General features: G+C 36.4%; 1 protein-coding gene across 1 annotated transcript in view; it reads right to left on the reverse strand.

Moving 5' to 3' along the window:
• LOC131675175 (uncharacterized) overlaps window positions 1–23,065 on the reverse strand; it is a 929,507-nt gene that overhangs the window by 631,412 nt on the left and 275,030 nt on the right. The window contains exon 8 of the mRNA XM_058954049.1: window positions 12,312–12,635. Within this exon, the coding sequence (XP_058810032.1) occupies window positions 12,312–12,635 (324 nt within the window). The remainder of the gene's footprint in view (window positions 1–12,311; window positions 12,636–23,065) is intronic.

Consider the following 23,065-nt stretch of genomic DNA (forward strand, 5'->3'; position numbering starts at 1 on the left):
TAATGAAATTACTATTATTATTTTAATATTTAAGTGGAATTAACGTATTGCTTACAATAGTGTGGTTTATCGACATTGTCAAGAGCAAAAAAGTGGTTTATACAAAGACATTTGGTGCACCATGCACATGTGACAATCCCAAATAGCATACAAAAGTGGCATTTAACATCAGTATGTTGAAAACAATACTGAACAGGGGTTTGCCAACTATTTGGTTTTTCAAGTACGTAACCACTTTTGTACCATCCATATTTGAACATGTTTGTAAATCGTGGTGAAGAAAACTGGTTATGCATAAGAGATTGTAATTTTAAAATGTTATTACGTAAATGTAAGTTAATGCTAAAATTGTACAACATAACTATATCTGAAAAGTTTTTTACAAAATTTTTCCAAGGTCTAAATCCATAGACATCTAAAGGCTGTATCATTCCTGTCGTTCCAGCAGGTATAGTTTTAATTTGAATATTTTTCATACCTGTATCAAATTTTTCAAACACTTTTTCATTTTGTCCAGTCCAAGAATCTAAAATTAACAAACTATCCGTATCAGCTGCAAGTAAAAAAACGTTTTTAAACCATTCAGTTACAATATTAGATGTTAGTTTTCCTGATTTTGAAGGTAAAACATAAATATTATCTGCTTTATAAATAGTAGATTGTACCAATGGTCCAAATTTACGATCAGGTTCTTTTAAAACTATTAACAAAGGTGAGTGTAGTTTTCCATCTGCTGAAACGATTGGCTGAATTGTATAACTATGTGTTAAAGAATTTATCGACTGTGCTAGACATTCTACTTTTTGGGTGCCTATGATTGATAAAGTACGGCCAGCGTGAACCTCTAGATTAAACCCTGATTGGTCAGAATTATAAATATTTTTTTTACCTCTTGCTTCCACTTCTGACCATACCTCGTCTACAAATTCAGAAGCTGCTTGCTTCAATTCGTATTGATTTGTCAACTGTGCAGTAGTAACAAACTTATTAATTTTTCTTGAAACTATTCCATGTTTCACTTTAAAATTATGCACCCATTTTGGCGACGCTTTAAAATATTTTGAAGCTAATTGTACACTTTCTTTTGCCAATAACCCCCATCTTTTTAAATCGATATCATGAATAGGTAAACGATTTTAAGTAGCATTATTGAATTGCTGTTAAACGTATTTTGAAATATTGCGTAACTTTTCTAATCTGGATCCTCCTTCTTCTATTTCTTTTTCCCATCTGTACAGCATTCTCTCATGTTTTACCATCTTAAAATTTTTCTTTACTGAATCCAAACTTCTCCTTTTTTTAGTACTACTTTTACGCCAAAAAGTAACTGCTCGTTGTTTATAATCCAAATCGACATCCTCTGATTGGTCAGAAATTTCTTTTTCTTCATAGTCATCGAAATCTTCTTCTACTTCATCTTCCACGCTTATAGCATTAGCTTCTACGCTATCATCATAGTAACATAAAGTTTCGTAATTTTCAACAAAAATTTTAGTATTCGATGAAACTTTTATTAGGTCTGTTAAATACGAAGCAAAAGATCGTTCTTCATCTGTTATTTGACTTTGGATATTATATGCTGGGTCATTAAATGCAGAATACAATAAATTCAAAATATTTTTTGGGTTCATCAGCATGGTGGGCTATTTGAATTATTATTGAATAAAAAGAAAGAAAAAGATACTCGTATGTTATCAAATTATTTATTCCACACGGTTCTTCTGTTTCTCTTTGAATGTATTTCTTATAAGTTGATATAAAAAATGATAGTAGATAAATTTAAATTATGTTTTGTTTTTAGTTGGTATAGGTATTTTAAATGATGCTTAAGGTTGACGTTTCGATATTATTCCTTAGAATCAATTAATATCATCTGATTGCGCGTAAACTTAACCCTGAAGGTACATACAGGACTAAAATACCCGGATGTAAAATTGAAAAATGTGTGAAAAATTCACTTTTGATATTGTAAATCTCTAAATATAATATTTATACTTTAATAAAAAAATGTTTGTCATATTTCCAGAAAAATTTACTTTTGTTAAAAAATATTATATTTAATAAAATATAAAATATATTTAAATTTAATAAAATAGAAAATTAAATCAAGATACGAATTGTAAAAGAGACCGTAAATACATCCACAGTGTACCAAACTGAAGCTTTAGGATAGTACACCTTAAAGGTTAATTTAAATTAAGTTTTTTATATTTTTTATGTATTCAAAGATAGAGGCATTTTAATACTTGGAAATTGATAGGGGCGGTTTATGAGGATTGTGCGGATTTGTGCGGATGAGGTACATCAAGGTTCAGGTTGTGTTGGCCTATCAGTGGTTATGATCTTAATTTTTTTACAGAAAAGCAGCTCATGAAACTCGCTCTGCCCAGGGCTAGGTAGGTTAGCCTGCTTAGGGGTTGATAGGGATGGTTTATAAGGGATATAGTGATTTGTGGGGATCGGTTATATCAGGTTATAAATGGGTTAGCCTATCCGGGTTGAGAAGTTAACTTTCTTGTGAAAAAATAATTAATCAAACTCGCTCTACCCAGGGCTAGGTGAGTTAGCCTGCTTAGGGGTTGATAGGGATGGTTTATAAGGGATATAGTGATTTGTGGGGATCGGTTATATCAGGTTATAAATGGGTTAGCCTATCCGGGTTGAGAAGTTAACTTTCTTGTGAAAAAATAATTAATCAAACTCGCTCTACCTAGAGTTAGGTGGGTTATCCTGGTTAGGGGTTATTAGGGGTGGTTTCTACCCCTTAACAGTGGATTCGGCCAAAATAAAAAAAACACGGGTTCAATATTTTTTAGTGCTCTAACGATGTGCCAAGTTTGGTTAAAATCGGTGAGTGACACTTGGGTAGGGTTACTTGTAAGAAGAGGAGAGCTGCCGAACTTGCTCTAAGTTGTGAATACGACGTGTCTTTGCTAGAATTAGCTTTACAAATAGCAAAAAAAAGACAAGGTATCGATAAAAAAATTGAGCGTCATGGTAAATTTGAAAAGAATGATCGATTTGAAAAACACGACAATGATTCAGCATTAGGATTCTTTATAGAATATGGTTATTCTAAACATTGATACAATGGATTAGTATCAGACTCGCGGTCAAGAGGATGCTCAATATATCCGTCTTATAACAACATTAGTAAGTCTAAAAAAGAATGTAGCGTGAAAACGATATTTTCTACTGACAGTGAAATTTATGTCCCATTGCAAGTTATGCTTGATTGTTAAGTGACAACTTTTAAAATTCACTTAATCCTGATATATGTAATGTAAAACTTATATGTATTAGTATTATGTATAATTGCGCCGCACGTATTAATTGTACACGTTAAGCACGCGTGGGCGGTTCGGCGGCCGCGTAGTAATGCGGTGACGGCGTAGTAACACTCTCGCGCGGGATGACTGTATCGCCCACGCCTGACAAAGGCAGTCTAGCGCCAGAGCTAATCACAAGCAGTCGTAATTCCGTTCAGATTTACATACAGTTTTATTCAGTTGCTTTCATATAGTTTTGATCTCAGTTTTTTTTTGTCAATCAGTTTTTATTTATTGTTAAATTCCTCAAATCAGTATATTCACATCCTTGCTATCAGCTATTAACGCATTATTATAAAATACATATATATATATATATATATATATATATATATATATATATATATATATATATATATACGTATACGGCGTACGTTCAGATCGATTACAGCATAATTACTTGTACAAGGATAACAGTTATTATAAGGACCAGCAAAAATAAAAGGATTATATTTCTTGGACGAATATTTTGACAATATACACAATTATATAACTATATAATTTCGAGGACAAGCCTACTAATAATAATAATAAATAAACTTCTAACAAGTAAGTAACTCAAGGTTCATTAGTGTAAACTTATTTTCTTCTTACCTATTTTTCTATAATAATAATAATATTTGGATTAATTACCATTTGGCAAATTTCCGCATATTCATTTTGTGTATAACTACATATATATATATACATATATATATATGTAGACGTATGCGTTTCGTTAAATTTTTAATTATTTTGGCTTTGGTATTTTGCTTTCGCGACTCTTTCCATTTATTATCATAAATACCGGTCGCGCCAGTGTAACGCGATCTTCTCAATTACATAGCATTATAGCCTACGCTGACGAAGTATTTAAAAATTAAGCACGTCCCCGGATAACATGATATGCATGTGTACGGGATAAATCGTACGTCTACGATATTTCGACAAGCTCGGTTCCAAGCTGCTAAAATTCCCGAGTAAGCTTTAATTCGAACTTTATAAAGAACCCCTATATACATATATATTCCAGTTATTTGATTTTTCCCATAAATATACTTATACGTTAAAATATATTTAATAATTAACTAGCGAGCGTTAAGTGAGCGGGGCCTCATGTATGCAGCAATATACCACATCGAGTTATAGTGTCGCTCGTTTGCTAGAAAGACACTAACGACGTGTGTGTCTATTAGAACACACATAATATTGATAAAACTGCTGAACGTCTATGTGGTGCAGTAGCAAATGATTGGAGTGAAAACTGTCTTCGAAACTTGAAACTAACCATAAATTTAGGTTTTGATAGTTCATCAGGCCATTTAGATCCTCATCAAAGATCTGAAGAATCAAAGACACTCATAGAAGATATAGTTTTAAATGCTCAACAATCACTTTTCGTGACATTGATTAACACCATTCAACTTGAAAGCTGCTGCAATGAAGAATCGAGGAAGAAGCATATTTGGATCAATCCAACACCCTAAAGTATTCGGTTCACACGACCTCTAAGACTGTCATTTGAAAAAGAAACTAATGATGTAATTGAAACAGAACACAAGAGATTGACCGACGAAATAAAACATCTTAAAGTACATCGATTCAAAATGGAAAATAATAAGCTAGTACAAGTCAAATATATTGTAACAAAGACCTTATTTGATGGGAAATGCGTGAATACGTTTGTTGGCAATACAGCAACATGTAGGTGTCCCATGTGCTTGCGAACATCGCATCAGTTTGGCAACTAGAATGATGATTTCGAACCAAATGATTCTTCATTATATTTTGGACTGAGTCTTTTACAGGCTGAAATAAAAACTTTTGAACATTTATTACATCTGTCATACCGCTTAGAACTGAAGGTTTGGGATATTCGTAAAAATATAGTTAGTAAACAACACTTACAATGAACATCTGTTGACTAATATTTATAAATATCATAGCTTAATTTAGGTATTTATGTTCAGATAAATTCAATGAAAGAAAATTGAAAGTTCAGAAAAATATTTACAAGGAAATCGGAGTGAAAGTTGAATTAGTCTTACAAGGACATGGAACAAACACTACTGGTAACACAGCACGGAGATGTTTTAGCAATCCGACGTTATTTGCAAAATGTTTAGAAATTAATGTTGCACTTGTCGAAAAATTAACAACCATTATACTGGCATTTAAAAGCAAGGACAAATTAGATGTAGACGAATTGGAGCATTTCTGCTTTGAAGCATACAAACTATATTATCAGTTATATCCATGGAGTAGATTGAATCCGTCTACTCATAAATTGTTGAGACATGGTTGTCAGAATTTCCATTGCCAATTGCATTTTACTCTGAAGATGCGAGTGAGTCATGGCACAAGTTGTACCGGAAAAATATGATAGAACATGCGCGACAAATAAGTAAGAAAGCAAGATTGCTCGATGTATTCAATAGAGCAGTTTATTTGTCAGATCCAAAGATATCTCTATTATTTATTAAAAAACGCATGAAATTGCACAAGTTACAAGAAACAACCCCTAAAATTGCTCATTTTTGTTAAATCGGGTAAGAAACATGTCCTATTTTATTGTGTGCTATATAATAGTCCAAAAAGATTTATAAAGTTTAATTGTTATCTAGCCCGATTATCGAGAAAGATGATGATGAGGTAGAAACGGTCCCAATGAATCCCCACGTCAAATTAGTTAAGGCTAATTAAAGTTATATTTAAACTATAATGAATCTATATTTATTTTTTATCAAACATCATTTGTGTTCCAATTCAAACAGCTGCCTGTAATTCATACGCTAAGAACAAGATTTAAAAAGTGAAAAATTTTGTAAAAATTTAACTTAATTTAAACTTCATTAATTTGATATCATTTTCATAATAATAGTATCAATCGTGATTTTATTAGCATGTTTATTGCCCAATAGCATCCGTTCCTAGCGAGCAGACATTTGTCGATAGCCATTTTAATGACCAATATTATTTATTAACATTATAATGACGGATTAGGATTCCTTGTTCAAAATCCTATGGAAATACATTTTTTTTACAAGATAAGATGATTTCCGCAGTTCGCAGTTCGGAAAACTATCAAATTAAGGCAAAATCAAGCTTTCCTCGACTTTAAGGGTGTTTTTCTCAATGACTAATATACTTTATCGAAATTCTAATGACGGATTCGGATTTCTCATTTAAAATACTACAAAAATACGTTACGTTATTGTCAAAAAATTTGAGTATTTGAAGTGAAGAAATAGAAAAAACTGCAATTTTTCGGAAAAAGTATAAATTTCACCTTGAATTTAAGGGGGAAAGGGTCAAATGATTAATACCGGGATAGTTTTCTCCTATTCCACATTAGTTAAGCTATAAAATCCCGTTGAGTTTGTCTCGCTATCTATATTCCTTCATGAGATATCCGTTTTTGAACAAAATTTTTTTAAAAAGTCCCACTGTGCGCCGGCTTCCTTTACCGAAATAGAGCCCATAATAACTCGCAGGGGCGCAGCATTATAATAAGCTGCGATCATAAGAATTTTCCTTCCCCTTTGCACATGAAACAACAAACATTAGAGAACTAAAAAAAAATTATTAGTATATATATATATATGGGCAAATCCCAGAAATTTTTGATTTTTCGTCAAAAAAAGTACAAAAGGCCAATTTTTGGAGCACATTTATGAAATTTGTTCAAGACCATAGAAATTAGTGTAACAATTGATAAAAAAGCTGTGCTTTATTTTTTATACAATGCTCCACCAGCTGCAACCCTTTTTTTATTAACAATATAATAATACCGAAAATGTTCCATATATCTCTGTCTTTCTCCATATATAATACATACTTAAAGACACAAACACACTTTTTTCCACCCCTTCAAAAAAAAAAAACGCACACACACGCGCGCACGCACCACTAATTAGCAATAATTTTGGAAATGATTCTTAAATGTAAATACATAATAAAAGATGAGCCACCAACAATATTTTTATCACTTTTCGTACATCAAGAACTTTCTATATGTATTGAAAAATTAGTTTTGGAATGAAACTTACTACTTCTTCTAAGTGTTGTGCACGAACTCCAAAAACATTGCATGAGTTCTAGGAGCCGAACGCTCTACACTGAAAACTGAAAACTGACACTGAAAACTGATTATAATCAACAACTTTGATTTCTTACTCCCCTCACTTCTAACTAATAGACAAATATTTAGCGCATGAAATCAGATTCGTATTTGTATTGATAAACAGACTATATTCACAAATTCGAATCTACTAAACTTTTAAATAGAATAGTCTTGTCATCGACGTGAACATAATATTTTCAACACTACAAAAATGAAATTTTGATTAATTCATGTATAATTTATTAATTTGATTATTTATATTTACTTTTCATTACAGAACATAAAATATAGACATTTAAAACGTGTAAAATTAATCTACAATGTTCAAATCGTTAAAATAAATATTTGATACTTATGATTTTTTACATTAAAATTTATAATAGCTCTATCCTTTCAATAAAAAGTTTAATCAAGCTAGCATTTTGTTATGAATTTCCATTGGTGATATTAAATAGAGCACAGTGATTATTGACGGTTTTAATGTATTATTATTTTTGTGCTACTTGAACTGGAAAAAAGTTTCGTGAGATATTTCGGTCTCTGACATCAATTTAAAAGCTCGTTTTAGCGAGCACATACTTTGTTAGTTCATAAATAGCTTCGCTTTAGCGCCAATTAAACATAGAAATTGGTTATACTGTGATTCATTGAATGCTCCAACCTATATAAGCGAAAATCGACAATAATCAAATTTACCAAAAAACTAGTAACAAAACATGTCACGACTCGCATTTGTTTTTTATTATGGGCACGTGAAAAACTGAAGATGTTTCTTCAAGGGCATCGTAAATAGAACAACTCCTGAAGGTTGTAACGGTCCTATTTATGAGCTATTTATTAAATCACTGAATTACTGCAACTAGTCTAACGTATCTATCTGTTTATTCAAATCAATACATCAAGCGGCGCTACCTCACTGTTTACTCGATTGTATACAAATAAGAGTCGAATCAAAATAGATAGCGTGACGTCACAAAGTAATAGATATAGATATAATGATTTTGGATATTAAGAAAAATATGTTAATTAGAGATAATTTTAATATAACAAAGTATTTATTATATAAATTTAAGTACGTAGATTCAGAATATAATAACATAAATTGCATTTAATTATGAAATAATAATGAATTTTAATATGCAAAATTGATTTATTTATTACGCTAACAATATGATTTATTAGAAAAATGTAAATATGCAAAATGAATAAGTATAGAACATGAGTAAGAATTGGTTTCATTAATAACAGTTGAATTATTATTCAGCTGTTATTAGTAAATAAACAATTAATAATTTATTTAAACAATAAGCTGTATATAGAACGAAAGTATTAATTTTATACTTGATAATGATAGCTTTATAATTTAGGAATCTTAGATAAATAATCTAATAATTGCATTATAAAATTAGGAAAAACCGTTACAAATATGAAAAATTAGTTATAATTCAAATGTTATTAACTAATTTAAATATTTATTTTTGGAAAATACCTCTAAATTGAATCAACTATAAAGTTATATAAAAATTTATGAATTTTCTATTGTAAATATTGTAATATCATGTTAATTAACTTTATTAGTTAATAACTTTTGACGACACTATTTGCGATAATTGTATATTATATAAAATCAACAAATAACAAATTGTGTAAAGTTTACATATGTTAAAAGCTTAATATTAATGATTATTTACTTGTAAATTAAGAACACTTATTACTCAAAATTCGAGAATGTATCTTGAATGTTCGATGACATCTCTCCTGCAAAAATAAGCGGGAAAATCTGTGTATAAATAGGCCCACCTTTGCACAGGCTAGCATTCACTTCTAGCCTTGCAAGGTGAGCGCATGAGTCTGAATAAACTTGGCTAATACCTAAGTTCTTTCTCTCATTGTAATTAACTGAGCAAGACTGTTCCTTCCTTATTCGAGCTCGACTTTTAGAACATCTCGCGGTATAAGAAACTTGGGCCGAATTATATCCTATCCAAGAAAAACTTTAGCTCTGCTTATGGGACAATTCGCATCATAAGAAACTAGGGCATTGTCTGACTTTTCTTGAAACATTGTACATATTTATATATATTTGATTTATTTATTATTATTAGAGTACATTTGATTTATTTATTTATTTTATTAATAAGTAGAGTAAAATTATTGGAAACAAATTCTTACTCATTAGCTAGATACGAGAGTTCGAATTATTATTATTTATAAGTGATACGAACATCACAAAGTTTTATAAGAATTGAAACAATGTTCCACATTTTACAGCAGTTAGAAATTTTTTTTTTTGCAAAGTAACATGCAAAATTCATCAATATTCCGACTTTTTGACTTTTGACCTTCAGAATAGCATACGAAAATAACATTGAACTGATAATAATCTTTTTCCTGGTACATACGTTGCAGACCTTACAATTTAAGCCATCACAACTTGGCCAAACACATATCTACACAGCTGTAGAAGCGAGTAACACAAAAATCAAAAGTTTCTGGGATTTGCCCATATATATACCTCATTTATCACATAGTCAAATTATTTAAGGTTAGAGAAAGTTTCTTATCGTCAGTCAAGTTAAAACTAAGAAATCAAGCACAGTCCACATATGTATCAAATTTTCTACAACCTCTTTTATATGGAATTCATAATTCATTCTATTATAAAAAGTTGTAACAGGCTACCGCTTAGTCGCAAATCCCTGGCAAATGTAATTATCGCTACGGCCAAACGGTGCTTTGTTAGCTGTGTGCTTCGAGCACACTAACTCACCTTGCTCCGGTGTACGCATGCGCCGAGTCCTCTCAGCGATCTAACTTTGATGTGCGAACTCTCCGCAAGAGGCGCTGATGCGCTTGCTTACCAGCGCTCCGTCGACCACTGCAGACAACTCGGTTGACGAACAGCTCCTTCTATAGTATTCGTGATCTGTGTTGGACTACCGGCGCGTTCGAATCAAAATGTAAACATAAACACCGACACCGGACAAGGTGAGACGAAATAATAAGGTCGTCTCTTATTAATATTTAACCACTTTATTGGACGAGATAAATCCTATACAAAGGACGATTTGCCGAGAGTCGGAACGCACGCTGTATCAACGAAATACATCGAATGGGGAGAGAGAGAGTTGATTTCGCGGCCGTCGCAGACTAGTCGCACGCACGCTACCTACAAAACTCACCGCGCACGCTGCGCGGGATCGCACGCAAAACGAATTTGAAAGTGCAGCGCACTTACCGCTGATCTGATGAGGATACGGTGGCCAACAGTATCCGCTTACGCGAGAAACGAGCTGCCTCTGCAACTGCCTTTTGTTGCTGATGTTATGCTGCGCAGTGGATGTTACTGAGGTTGTGGTTGCTGCTGCCGATGCTGCACACGTCACGCAGTGTGCGCACTCGCCTCTCCACTCACAGCACTGATTATCTAACTAATCTCTCCGTATGTCACTCGGTACGGCTTTACACGTTGTTGCTTCGAAGGAAAAAACTACGATGTCGCCAGACTGAAGAACACAGTCATACTGACTCGCTAGCTCTCCCCTCCCGGTCGTTGTCCCTAACGCGCCCTCTCTCTCTCTCTCTCTCTAACCTAAGCCGATCACGGCTATTACCCTTAGCCATGCTTGACAGTCCACGCGAGGCCTAACGATTTTCGGCGATCGTTGCAAAGTATTATATACGTATATAATATGCGTATATAATAAAATAAGTTCATTTCACATTTAACGTAACTATTCCAAGTTAAAATTGGACATAATAAGGATATTTCTTATGTAATTAAAAAGTGTCCTCACCTGACTTTACTAACCATTTCAACTGATGGATAAGTTCACTTGTAGTTTTTGAGGAATACCATTTACAATAATAATATTAAGATAATATCCGGAGCCATCGATTTTGCATACATACTATTAAGCCAATTTAGTTACAGTGTTAAAAATTGCACTGTCGGTAATAACGCGGTCAACCCTCTTCCCCATCCTCATAAACTTGCTAGTAAAAGACAATAAGCGGTAGAATACAACGAATGACAATAGTCAATGAGAATCCGTGCGACATATTGTGTCATACAAGATATTGTAGAGTGGATAAGCAGAAATTACTGACTCTGTACCTTTTAATTGACGCAAGTGTTAATCAAGCATAGTTGGTTTCATAAATACCTACACCTTATATGGGTTATTTTGAATGCGGAGTACCTTAACATGCTCAAGAAGGCATCAGAACGTGAAAAATATAATCTTTTACTGATCCCGTTTTGAAAATAAATGCGCATGATTTTAAGACATATGGCAGGACACTGATATCGGAAGAAGAGTGAAATGATACTTCTTCACCTCACAGCAAGGATAGAATATGGTAGCTACCCTCGCGGATTTGATCGTCAAAAGATTGAACTCTATAAGAAGGTAAGAACAGCTGATCGAAGATAGCCTACGACGGCTGAGACTTCTAGAAGGGTATAGTGGCATTCGTGGAACATATCGCGTTTATTGTAGTGTCTAAGACTATCAAAGAAATAGCCTACATCGTAGATTGTGCAATAGACGTCATTGTAACTTGGTAAATAGAATACATTATCTTGAAAATAAATACCGTTCGAAAGAGAGAAACGCACGAAAAGAACCGATCAACTAAGTATTAACAAGAGAAACCCATTGAACCAAAACTAGATCCATAAAGTAACGCCTGACAGTAATTTCTGTGAGGATATTAGTTAACAATGAAGATGGTTTTGGTGAATGAGAGCTTGACGCTCCCATTGGCATCGGCTATAAGGTTGGCTAGCAGTTTTCCTTTTCTACTACAGCAAAAATACATAAATACTTATAATTATATCAATAAACTTGTCTTTATAATTATAAAATTTTACTTACCGATTTGATTAGACTGCAAAACCAATTGTGTTCGTTTATTGTCATCGCTTAATCTAGTTTGTATACCTATGCTCAACCCAGCTTCAAACGCATTTAATACTTGTTTTTGTAAGGGTTGACAAGCTGATGTTTGAATTAATGTTGATGAATTTGTTTGATTTTGCGACGGGGTAGTTGTTAGATTAAACGTTGACAGAGAAGTCATGGAAGATATTTCTTGAATACTTCTTGATTTTGCATTATCCTTGTTCATTATTTGCGATAGATTTTGTTCTTCACTTCTTAGAATACCATTTCTTTTAAGTCCAACTCTATCATCATCATCTAGAAAATTCAAATGAATTAGCTTAATTTATTGTAAAGAATAACTTAATTTATTATTTTTTGTGGTAATAGGTAAAACACCATATTAAGGATGATCAACATTGGTATTTTTTATTCCTAAAAATTTTTACTGTATATACGATTGGTGTTTCGAATGATCTTACTTGTACAAATCTCAAATATAATTTATTGAAAATATGTATACACTAAATTTATATGTATGCATCAATGTACGTGTACTCAGACCTACCATACAAGTAATAAAAAATCGTTGAGTTCGGATGAATACTTTGAAGCAGTTTATTCGACAAAAGGTCGGAAAAAATTTTAGATAAACGTATTTATTTGTATTTTTCGAAAGCCTATACAATGTTTTATTCAGTTTTAAAAAATCAGGGTTTTCTACGTTAAATTCCGACAATAATGTTTTTTTTTTAAATAGACAAATTTGACCTTGAATTAAAAAAAAACAGTCAAAATTGATAAATTGAAATAATTTTTCTCTAACCTACATACTTTACCTTTCAAATACCGTTAAATTCATCCTACTATATTGGTTCAGTCGCCAGCAATTGTATTTTGTCACTAAATTCATCAATTTACCCCATAGTGCAGCGCACCAGTCAGTTGATGACGCCCCTCTTAAAGACTTATAATGCTGAATAACTATAATTTCTCTAATAAGGGGCAAGAGTGTCTTGTTATTAGACAGTACATTTTTAATGACATTCATAACATTCATAAAATTTCAAAATATTAGTTAGCAATATTTTATATTAGATGAAAACGGTTCTTAGCTATATTCCTTCAAATTTTATAAATCGTTAGCTTTATAATAGCTTTATAGTGTCTGAAAAAATATATAAGTATCTATAATAAAACTATAAAATGGAAATAAAAGTAGAACTATAAAAGATGTTGTTCTCGTAAACAGAAAAATACTAATAACGATGGCCAATATGATCAGTATGAAAATATTTATGGTATTTACAATTTTTAAGAAGGTTAATTGCCAACATTTCAGATACAATTGATCCACATTTAATTCTATGTTTATCTTGTAAAAAACGTACTACAAAATAAATGCTAAACGAATAAAACTTCGAGAAGCAGCAAAATTTTTTGACTATTGGGTTGTGAATTGTAACGATTCCAAAATCTCGGAGGATGGATGTTTAGATAAGTGAGTTCATTATAAAAAGTTCAAGAACGAGTTTGAATGAAAGTTGATACACAGGGTTCAAATGGCTTTCCATATACAGATGAAATAGAGAATGAACATTAGAAATCTTCCAACTATCTAGAAAAAAATAGTAATATAAAAAAGTTTTAAGAAAACGTTGAATGATTTCAGCCGGAAGGTATTGGGAAAAAATATATATTACGTATGTTAAATGAACTGTACTCGGAGTTCAAGTTAACTTGTATAACTTCAGTAAAATTACAAAGGTCACAAATACTTACAAATAAATTGATACTCTATCCAACAACTTGAAACTTTTATGACTATGCAGAAGAACAGTTTGAAACTGAAAATATTTATAATTCAAATTTGATCAAAAAAGTGAAAGAAATGATTAAAAATACTCAAGCAAAATCCGAAAAAATAAATAACTAACTAATTTTATTTTTTTTTATAAGTATTAACAAAATTAAGTCTGAATTTGGTTACACTTATATAGCTTTAGTTTTTAGAAAATTACATCAAAAAGGGACCTTTTTATCTTTATTTATTCTTTGTAACGTACCAAAGGGCGTAGAATAACAATTGATATTACTGAAAATGTAAAAAGATTTTATCATCATGACGAAATCAGTAGAAATTGTCTAGGCTGAAAAAACTTTAGCATAGTGGAGAAAGAAGCTGAACATACAAAAGTACAAAACCATTTATTGCTCCATAATTTGAACGTAACCCAAAAAATACTCGTGTGTAAAAATTTGTTTCTTTACCTTTCGTCATCTTTACTCTTAAGAGTGTTTAATAGTCACTGGTTTGACACAATATTACAAAATGTTTGTATTTATCATAAAATTGTAAAGTTAAGATTAGATAAGGCAAAAATACAACAGGAAAGCCAGCAAGATCCAAAAGCAAAATTACAACAACAAAAATTGTGGCTAATTTGAACTTCCCTGAAAACAGCGTCATAAAATTTCAAAATGCTATACAAGCAATGTATTTCACTTAAAAATCAGATTACGATTCATCTATTTTCATTGTATAAAAATAAAGAAGGAGAAATCAAGCAAGAAAGTTTGATAATATTTTCAGAATGTTTAAAACACGACAAGAAGGCCAGTGCTTTAATTTTGATTGAAAATTAATTGATCATTTAATAGAAAAAGATAACAACTTTGAATAAATCATTTATGTCTAATGGAACAGCTAGCAAACATGAAAATAAGTACGATTTCGTCAATTTAGTCAACTATTTCAATAATTGTTCAATAAAGGCTAAGTGGCACTTTTTTGCTAGTTGTCTTGGAAAAAATGCATGTAACGGAATTGGAGAAAGCTTAACGAGATTTACTCACAATGCTAGTATGCAAGGAAAAATTATGACTAACGCTTGAAAGTTATATCAATGAGCAGAGCAAATCAGGCGTAACACAAATTTTATTCACTAGAGATAAAAGTATAGTAAATAAAATCTTCAGTAGATAAAATTTGTGTTAGGCACAAATACTACGAAACCATGAAAATATTGAAACGAAATTAATTAGTAGATCTCAAAAAGCTAAAACTTTAAACGACACTCAATTCTTTCATAGCTTTAGTCCCAACGACAATTATAGACAACTTAAATGCAAAAGACTCTCACCCTCGTGTGAATTTGAAACAAGAAACGTTTGGAAGTAACATATTTAAAAATGAAACAAAAATTTAATAAAGTAACAATCAATATACAACAACAAGAAAACAGCAATAAAAAATATTAATTAATACTCTCAATGTTACCGTACATCAGCATATGATAGTTACGAGCCTGTACAAAACGCAGAGAGGAAGTATTGCTCACCAATGATATGAAATGTCGTTATAAGTATACCATCTACTAACAAGACATTCGCCACTTCGTTAGTAGAGAAATGTACAAATTCTAGACATTAAGCATTATTTACCTGTAAACGGTGCGTTATAAATTGACCTTTATACCGCTTGCCCCGGCAAGCGCGGTCGGCCGTCTTCTTTTTTTTACTACCACTCACTACATAATATCACGTAGTCGCGTAGTTAAATTTGATTTATAGTTTTTCTGTACATTAGCTACGTCAAGCACGCTGCGCGCGCTAATTTTTTATTTCTTTTCTTATTTATAGAAAGTTTGAGGTAAATAAAAAATTAGATAGGTTAATTAAATACTTGAAATATAGAATCCATAGAAACAATCTATTTACTACATGTGCAGCTTCTTAAGTACTTATATCTACATTATATAAGCCGTGCACAATTTTTCTTCCCTTTTAGGCATGTGTATGACTATTTGTTTTATTCATAATTTTTTAAAATTTCAGTATTCATACGTATACCCTGTATATCCATAGATATAGTATTTTGATAAAATTACTCTAAAATTGTTTTGACTAAGTCTGTACAGCATTTCTCTGGAGAAATTAAAAAACGCTACTACTATCAATCAACAAAATTGTTTAATTTTCATCTGTAAAAACAAAAATGTTATAAAGTCAGTTTTGATAATTTTTCAAGAAATGGATACATGAATAAAACGAAATTACTTCATATTATTGTAGAAAATAAACCATTGATTTCTAGTGTACTCATTATTAATGATATTTATATGATGCTAAGCTTTATAGCGAAGAATTTTAATGAGTTTTCAGGCACAGATCACTTTCGTAACCTTGATGTTCAAGATGTACATGTGATAGCATCGACAGCTATATTGCGATAAATTATTATTTTGAGTTTAGGTCAATGTGTGAGTGAATCAATGTACCAGTTATTCGCTTCATAATACATACACATTTTGTTTAACATAATATTATTTGAAATCATATTTTCTAGTAATTTAGATAATCAATTATTCATTGATGAAAAATGAACTATTATCTTACAACTTTAAAATGAAATTATATCTTTAAAAATAATTTGCAAATTAAAAACTCTACTAAATGACATTTGAATTCTCGCATCAACCAATTTGATGACGAATAAATTAGTTTGAGTTAATTAATCAGTATCACTTTAACATAAAGAAATCTGAAGAAATCTTAGTTTTTCAAATATCAAACTATCAAGAAATAAAAATATCGACATTAAAATTTTGGCACTATTTTTTGTATGAATCAATCGCAATAATAAATGATCGGCTACACATCATTTTTTTAAGGTAGGTTCAAATCAATCAAAGCAATCACATAATCTAGGTATACGCCTAGATAAAAGGCTTACGTGGAAAAAACATACGAGGGTGGTCCAATAAGTACTTAGCCTACAAAAGAAAAACGTAAATTTTAGAAAAGTAGCCATTTATTTTTCAATATAATCTCTTTCTAATTCGATATACTTGATTCGGCGATGATCTAATTGATTAATCCGTCTGAAAAATATGTTTTCTCGAAGTCTACGAAATAGGCAGCTGTAGTCGTAATAACCTCCTTGTTCGACTCAAAGCGTCTAGCCGGGTAAGATAGACAAAAGTACCTCCAACGATTACGAAATACTGTTTCGACCACTTTATTAGGCATGTATGGAAATTTCTTTTCTTAGTTTTTCTGACTTCTAGACTAGATATAATATCTCTAGATATAATGTATCATTTTCCTCCTCCTGTAGAATTTCCAACAAATTAGTGTAAAGAAGATAGAGAAGATTTATCTTTTGATTATAAAGAAAGAGCAATGAATTATTGGCGAAGTGAGAAAAGAAAAAATGTAAGTCTTGAGAGTGTGAAAAGTAAATTTAAAAAGGTATCTTCTATCAGTCAGCTTCGACGTTGGGCTCACATAGTCAACCAAGGTGGTACATATAGAGAAAAAATTGCCCGAATTAGTGATTATGTATTACAAAATTTTAAATCTGCTGTTCATGCTGGTTTTATTGTGCATGATCAAGATTTACGTTGTTGGGCATTACACGTAAAAAAAGATAAAGTTTGAAGATTTTAGGTTCAAAGATTCAAAACACTAGTTATCAAGATTTAAAATTGTTCACGGATTTGTATCAAGTATAATTAATAAATGCGTTACCCGAAAAACTTTCGAAAGTAGTGCAGAACTAGATAAACAAGCTCTTACATTTGTTACCAATGTGAAGAAAGCTATTCAAGAAATTGTAATAGAGTCGGCTTGCAGCGCCGATGCACCTATCGCTATTACCAATTATTTAAAAGGGGGAGGGCAAGGGAGGCGGTATATCGCTCCTGACAAGGTAAAGAGAAAGGTGGACGCAATAATTATTCCCTTTATCTTAATAAATCCTTTATTACATCATGCTACCCTGAGCATACAGTTCGGACATCCAAACGCGCGTCTTATTATCTACACTACAATCTACGATCGCTAAAAGAGATGGCCGGCACGTTAGCGCCTTGCCATCTCGATACCGACTCGATATAATTAAACTTAGGCTAATAACCGAACCAGCCGCGCCGGCCCGTGAGAGCCTGTCGCAGCGCACAAGCCGTGAGTAGCCTTAGAATGAGAATTAGAGAGAGAGAGATTAGAAATTGACCTGACAATTGAAGATCTTCGATGCAGGACCTCACCGAAGATGGTATTAGCGTCTAGCTGCAGGCAAATCTGTCCGTGGCCGGAAGACTCGACGAAAGATAGGCTAGATCTATGGCCGATACTGATGTCGTCTCGATTTCCTCTAGTCCTTTCTTTGCGGTTGACTTCAGGGGGTCAGCACACCTCTCTCCGCTAATGGCCACTTTCTACTACTGGTCGCGAGTACGCTTCCGAGTGCGTGAGAGACTGCTTCTCACGCTCTCCCCACTCTCTTGCCTAATCGGCGGCACGCGGCACCGTCAAGTGCAGCTAGTGGCACGCGCCTGCCTACACTAATCGCGTTCTTTCTTTCTCTCTTATCTCTCTCTTTCTCTCACTCTCTCTCTTTCTCTCCTACAAGAGCGCATAGTAACAGGCGCTCTTGCCGACCAATGCCATTGCCTCTCTCTATCCTTCTTCCTCTTGCTCGTTGCAGTAGCGATGCTGAAAACATACAGGCATGCATCAGGCACGTGAATTATGTGCTATAGGTCTGCCATGAGTCCTCGCCGATGGTAGGGAGAGATAGGGAACACAAGGTGCAGGTCGAATCCACCGGCACCGTTACAGCCCCTCCGAAGGCCAAAGTTCTCCTCAGGACAACAAGGCCTTACTCCGATCTCCAGACTCTCTCTTTCCCTCTCGGCATAGACTCACGACATGGCCCGACGCAACAATAGCTTATCTTAATGTAATTTGACTTATGACTAGCTTAATTCTAGGTTAGCGTAAGAACGAACTAAGGTTTAGCTTAATAACAACGACTAAATTTACAAGGGTTAATCACAAGGGCAAACGCGGAGTCCACATGGTTTAAAGAAAACAAGTTAAATTATCGGGTCGACAACGCGCCAAGGCGAACCGTGCACGTGTTCATCCCTAAGGGATACTATACCTTAAAGCTCGACGACTATTTCTTGGCCTCCAGGTACTTGAGCCTGAGGGCTCTAAGCTCCTCGGCTACAGGTGTGAGAGCGCCAACACCACTGAGCCGATGACCAACCGCAGCAGTCCCCGTTGCCGGGGGCGCCTCCGACGTGTCCACCGGAGCAGTCTCCGATATATCCATCGGGGCGACCCCCGTCGAAACCTGATCGGAATCACTCCGCGACCGCAACTCCGCGTCGTTCGTCAGCTGACGGGCGCTTTTGCGTGCCAGCCTCTTCCGGTAGGCCTTTCCCGAACGATGACGCGGTTTCCGCGCGACTTCAGGAGTAGTGGTCAGGGAGGCCGCTCGTCCCGTCGTTACAGGCTCCTGGCCTTGAGGAGCCTGCTGTAGCGCCGGTCTGTCTTGTGAGACAGACGGCCCGCTGGACAGTGGCTCACTCAAAGCCGGAGCCAGGGTATCCCGGTCCGCACTGATTCTCGCCTGCTCCAGCGAGTACGCCAGGCGACACCGCGGACAATCGCTGACGGTTGTGTCCAACCGCCCGCAATTGCGGCAGTAATCGCGCCTGAGCGGCGGCTCCGCGCAGTCGGCCCTGCGATGGGAGCCCGTCCGGCAATTGAAGCACCTGAACGGTGGGAGATCTAGACGATCATCCCACGGCACAGGCGTCAACCCTCGGAGGAAGGCTCCCCTCACAAGTCCGAACCCCGCGCCTTGAGCGCCAGCCCTATCCGGCACACTCGCCGGGACCAACTCGGCTGAGCGCCCTTCCCCGCGCCTTACAGGCTGGGCAGCCTCGGATGATGTTGAGGCATGCTCAGTTGTCGGCACAGGGAGGACGGGCAACGAGGTCGGAGAAGACGACGGCCGGCTTGTCACCCGACTCGCGCCGGTTACGGAGGGTTGGTCGATTTCTAACGACACGACGTCCGCAACCAAGGGAGCCGATAGCGGAGGCACCGGGTTTCGCGAGTGCAACGGCGACTCGATGTTGCAGGACGACATGTCGAACCGTGCCCGCCGTCGCCTCCTTCCCGCGTTAACACGCTCCTCGTGTTCGCGCCTCCTCTCATCAGCCGAGTAACCAGCAGGCGCAAAATCACCCGGTCTACCAGTCCTCACGAACTGATAGACCGGATCTAATCTCTGGAGCGCAAGAGGCTTCCATGGCAAGGGTTCATGCACGTGCCTCTGAGGCGCCAATCGAGGCACCTCAGAGACCCGCGGAATCTCCCTTGCCGAATCGCCATCCTCGTCCAAAATCTCCAGCAGCCCGTTAGTGCCCAAAGGACCCAGCGAAGGGCTAAGGCGTCCGACCCGTCCCCGCGAATTCGCGCGCGTCCTGACGGCCCTCCCGAAAGTTGGTCTTGGGGCGCGACCGATCGAAAGATGTCGTCGATCCGGTGACGGTTCCGAAGGGACATCAGCCACGACCGCTGGCTGATACAGGCCTTGTGCGGCGGAGGCCACGCGCGATCTCTCCGCTGCTTCGCGTATCGCGAGAGACGTGAGGCGATACGACGCGCACTTACGCACGGCCTCTCCCTAGTACAGTACTGGAGCGGCCAAACGCAACGTCGTCGAGGCAGCCTTACCCTTTTTAAGGCTTACCAGACCCAACGCCTCATAGGGGAGCGGACTCACCGGTAACGGTGGAGGAGTCGGCACTCCTCGCGAACCAAGGCTGGCACTAACGACCGTTTCGCCTGAGGCGCCAGAAAGCTGCGGCGGAGCCTCGACCATAGCGGCCGCCTGCCTTTCCTGTGAAGGAAAAGCGGCTAGCCCCTCGGTCTGGCTCAACTCCTCAGCTTCCCACTCCATCGACTGCCGCGACGCGTTCGGGGAGTTCATCTCAATCGTGGTAGATGACTGTGCGGCTCGGTCAGGCTCCAAGGGTGCTATGGCTGCCAGATCCGTCGTCCCTTTTCCTTAGCAACGTAGTTACCGACACCTTCAAATGAAACAACGGACATTTAAGTTATTACCTCTCGAACGAACTACATACCTCATTAATTTCAGCGTGAACGTTATACTTAATCTCCTTTAACCTTTCGGGGTGCAAGGTATCGCTTTAATTCGGATACATGTACCCGCGCACTACGATGTTTGCTATCCGTTTGCAAATCGTATACTTCCGGAGATAGTACTCCAACGATTTCATACGGGCCGTCATAATTAGGGTCTAGTTTCGCGTTTTTACCCGCGGCAGCGTTAGAGAGCGAATGGACTTTCCGCCAGACTAAGTCTCCGACTTGGAAAAGTACTTGCTTTCTACCTCTGTCATATTGACGCTTTTGCTTTTCTTGAGCTTCTTCAATATGTTTCGCCACTAGGTCTCGAAGCGCGTTCAATCGCGTTAGCCGATCCATCCACGCTTGCGTATCGATTTTCGTGATAGGCAACTTCTTTTCTAACTCTCTCCTAAGACTTTTAACCGGCCGAGGATCTCTACCAAAGTTTAAGAACGCCGGCGATACCTTAGTTGACGATTGCGTCGCGGTATTCAAAGCGTGCCTAAACTCGTGCAAATAACGGTCCCAGCTCCGGTGGTCTTTATCAACGAACATAGCGATCATAGTTTTCAGCGTCTTATTGACGCGTTCAACTGGATCGCTCTGCTGATGATATGCAGGGCACAACACGTGCTCAATGCCATGCTCTCGCAATATACCCTGGAAGATCACGCTCTTGTATGCTTTCGCATTATCGCTTATCAAGTACTCTGGCGTTTCCCACCTAAATAGAATCAATTCTTCCAAGGCAGCGGCGAGAGCAGGCCCGTCTGCCGACCTAAGCGGTTTCAGTTCTATCCACTTGGTGAATAGATCTTGAAACACGACCATGTACCGAAACCTGTTCTTGCTACGCGGTAGCTCGACTACGTCTGTGGCTACTACGGCCCACGGGCGTTCTACTGCACGTTTTCCCATTAAGCCGAGCGGCGCCTGTTGTACTGTTTTGTACTCCTGGCACTTTTTACATTCGGCAATAAAGGTACTAACGTCGTACCAAACGCCCGGCCAGTAGTACTCTCGTGCTAACCTATCGTACGTCTTTTCCCGGTCTAAATGTCCAGAGGAGGGCTCGCAATGAGCGTTGCGCAACACGCGTTCCCTATGCTCGACCGGCACTACCATGCGCCAACACTCTTCTCTATTAGTGATCGGATCGAGCAAATGGTTCTGCATAAACTTATAGAGCGTGTTACCCTCTACTCTCCACGTCCTATACTTTTTCGGCCTAGACAACACATCCTGTATTCGTTGCAGATACCACTTATCGCTCGTGTCCTCAAACGCGCATACCTCATACTCATCTTCGAATTCCCTAGATAGCGCGTCTGGCACGTGGTGTAATGCCCCTTTCCTATGTACTATCTCGCAGTCGTGCTGCTGAAACTCGAGTACCCACCTCTCTAACCGACCTGTAAGTTCTCTCTTATTCAAAATTTTCGTAAGCGCGCTATGATCAGTAACTACTATAAAGTGTGACCCCTCTATGTACGGTCTAAATTTCTTTACCGCGAATAGAACGGCTAAAAACTCTATCTCACTAACCGTGTAGTTACGCTTATGTGTGTTAAGCATTCGGCTGGCATAGCATATCGGATGCTCGCCATCGTCGAATATTTGAACTAGACACGCGCCTACCGCAAAAGATGAACCGTCGCAGTGCAAGTAGAAAGGGCGCGCGAAGTCCGGGCGCGCAAGAACAGGCGCCTCAGTCAACGCGCGCTTCAACCTTTCAAATGCGACTTGCTGAGCTTCACCCCAGTCCCACGGTTGATCCTTACGAATTAATTTTG

Source organism: Phymastichus coffea, unplaced genomic scaffold (assembly GCF_024137745.1).
Source record: "Phymastichus coffea isolate CEN01 unplaced genomic scaffold, Cenicafe_Pcof_1.1 PCOF00016, whole genome shotgun sequence".
NCBI lineage: Eukaryota > Metazoa > Arthropoda > Insecta > Hymenoptera > Eulophidae > Phymastichus > Phymastichus coffea.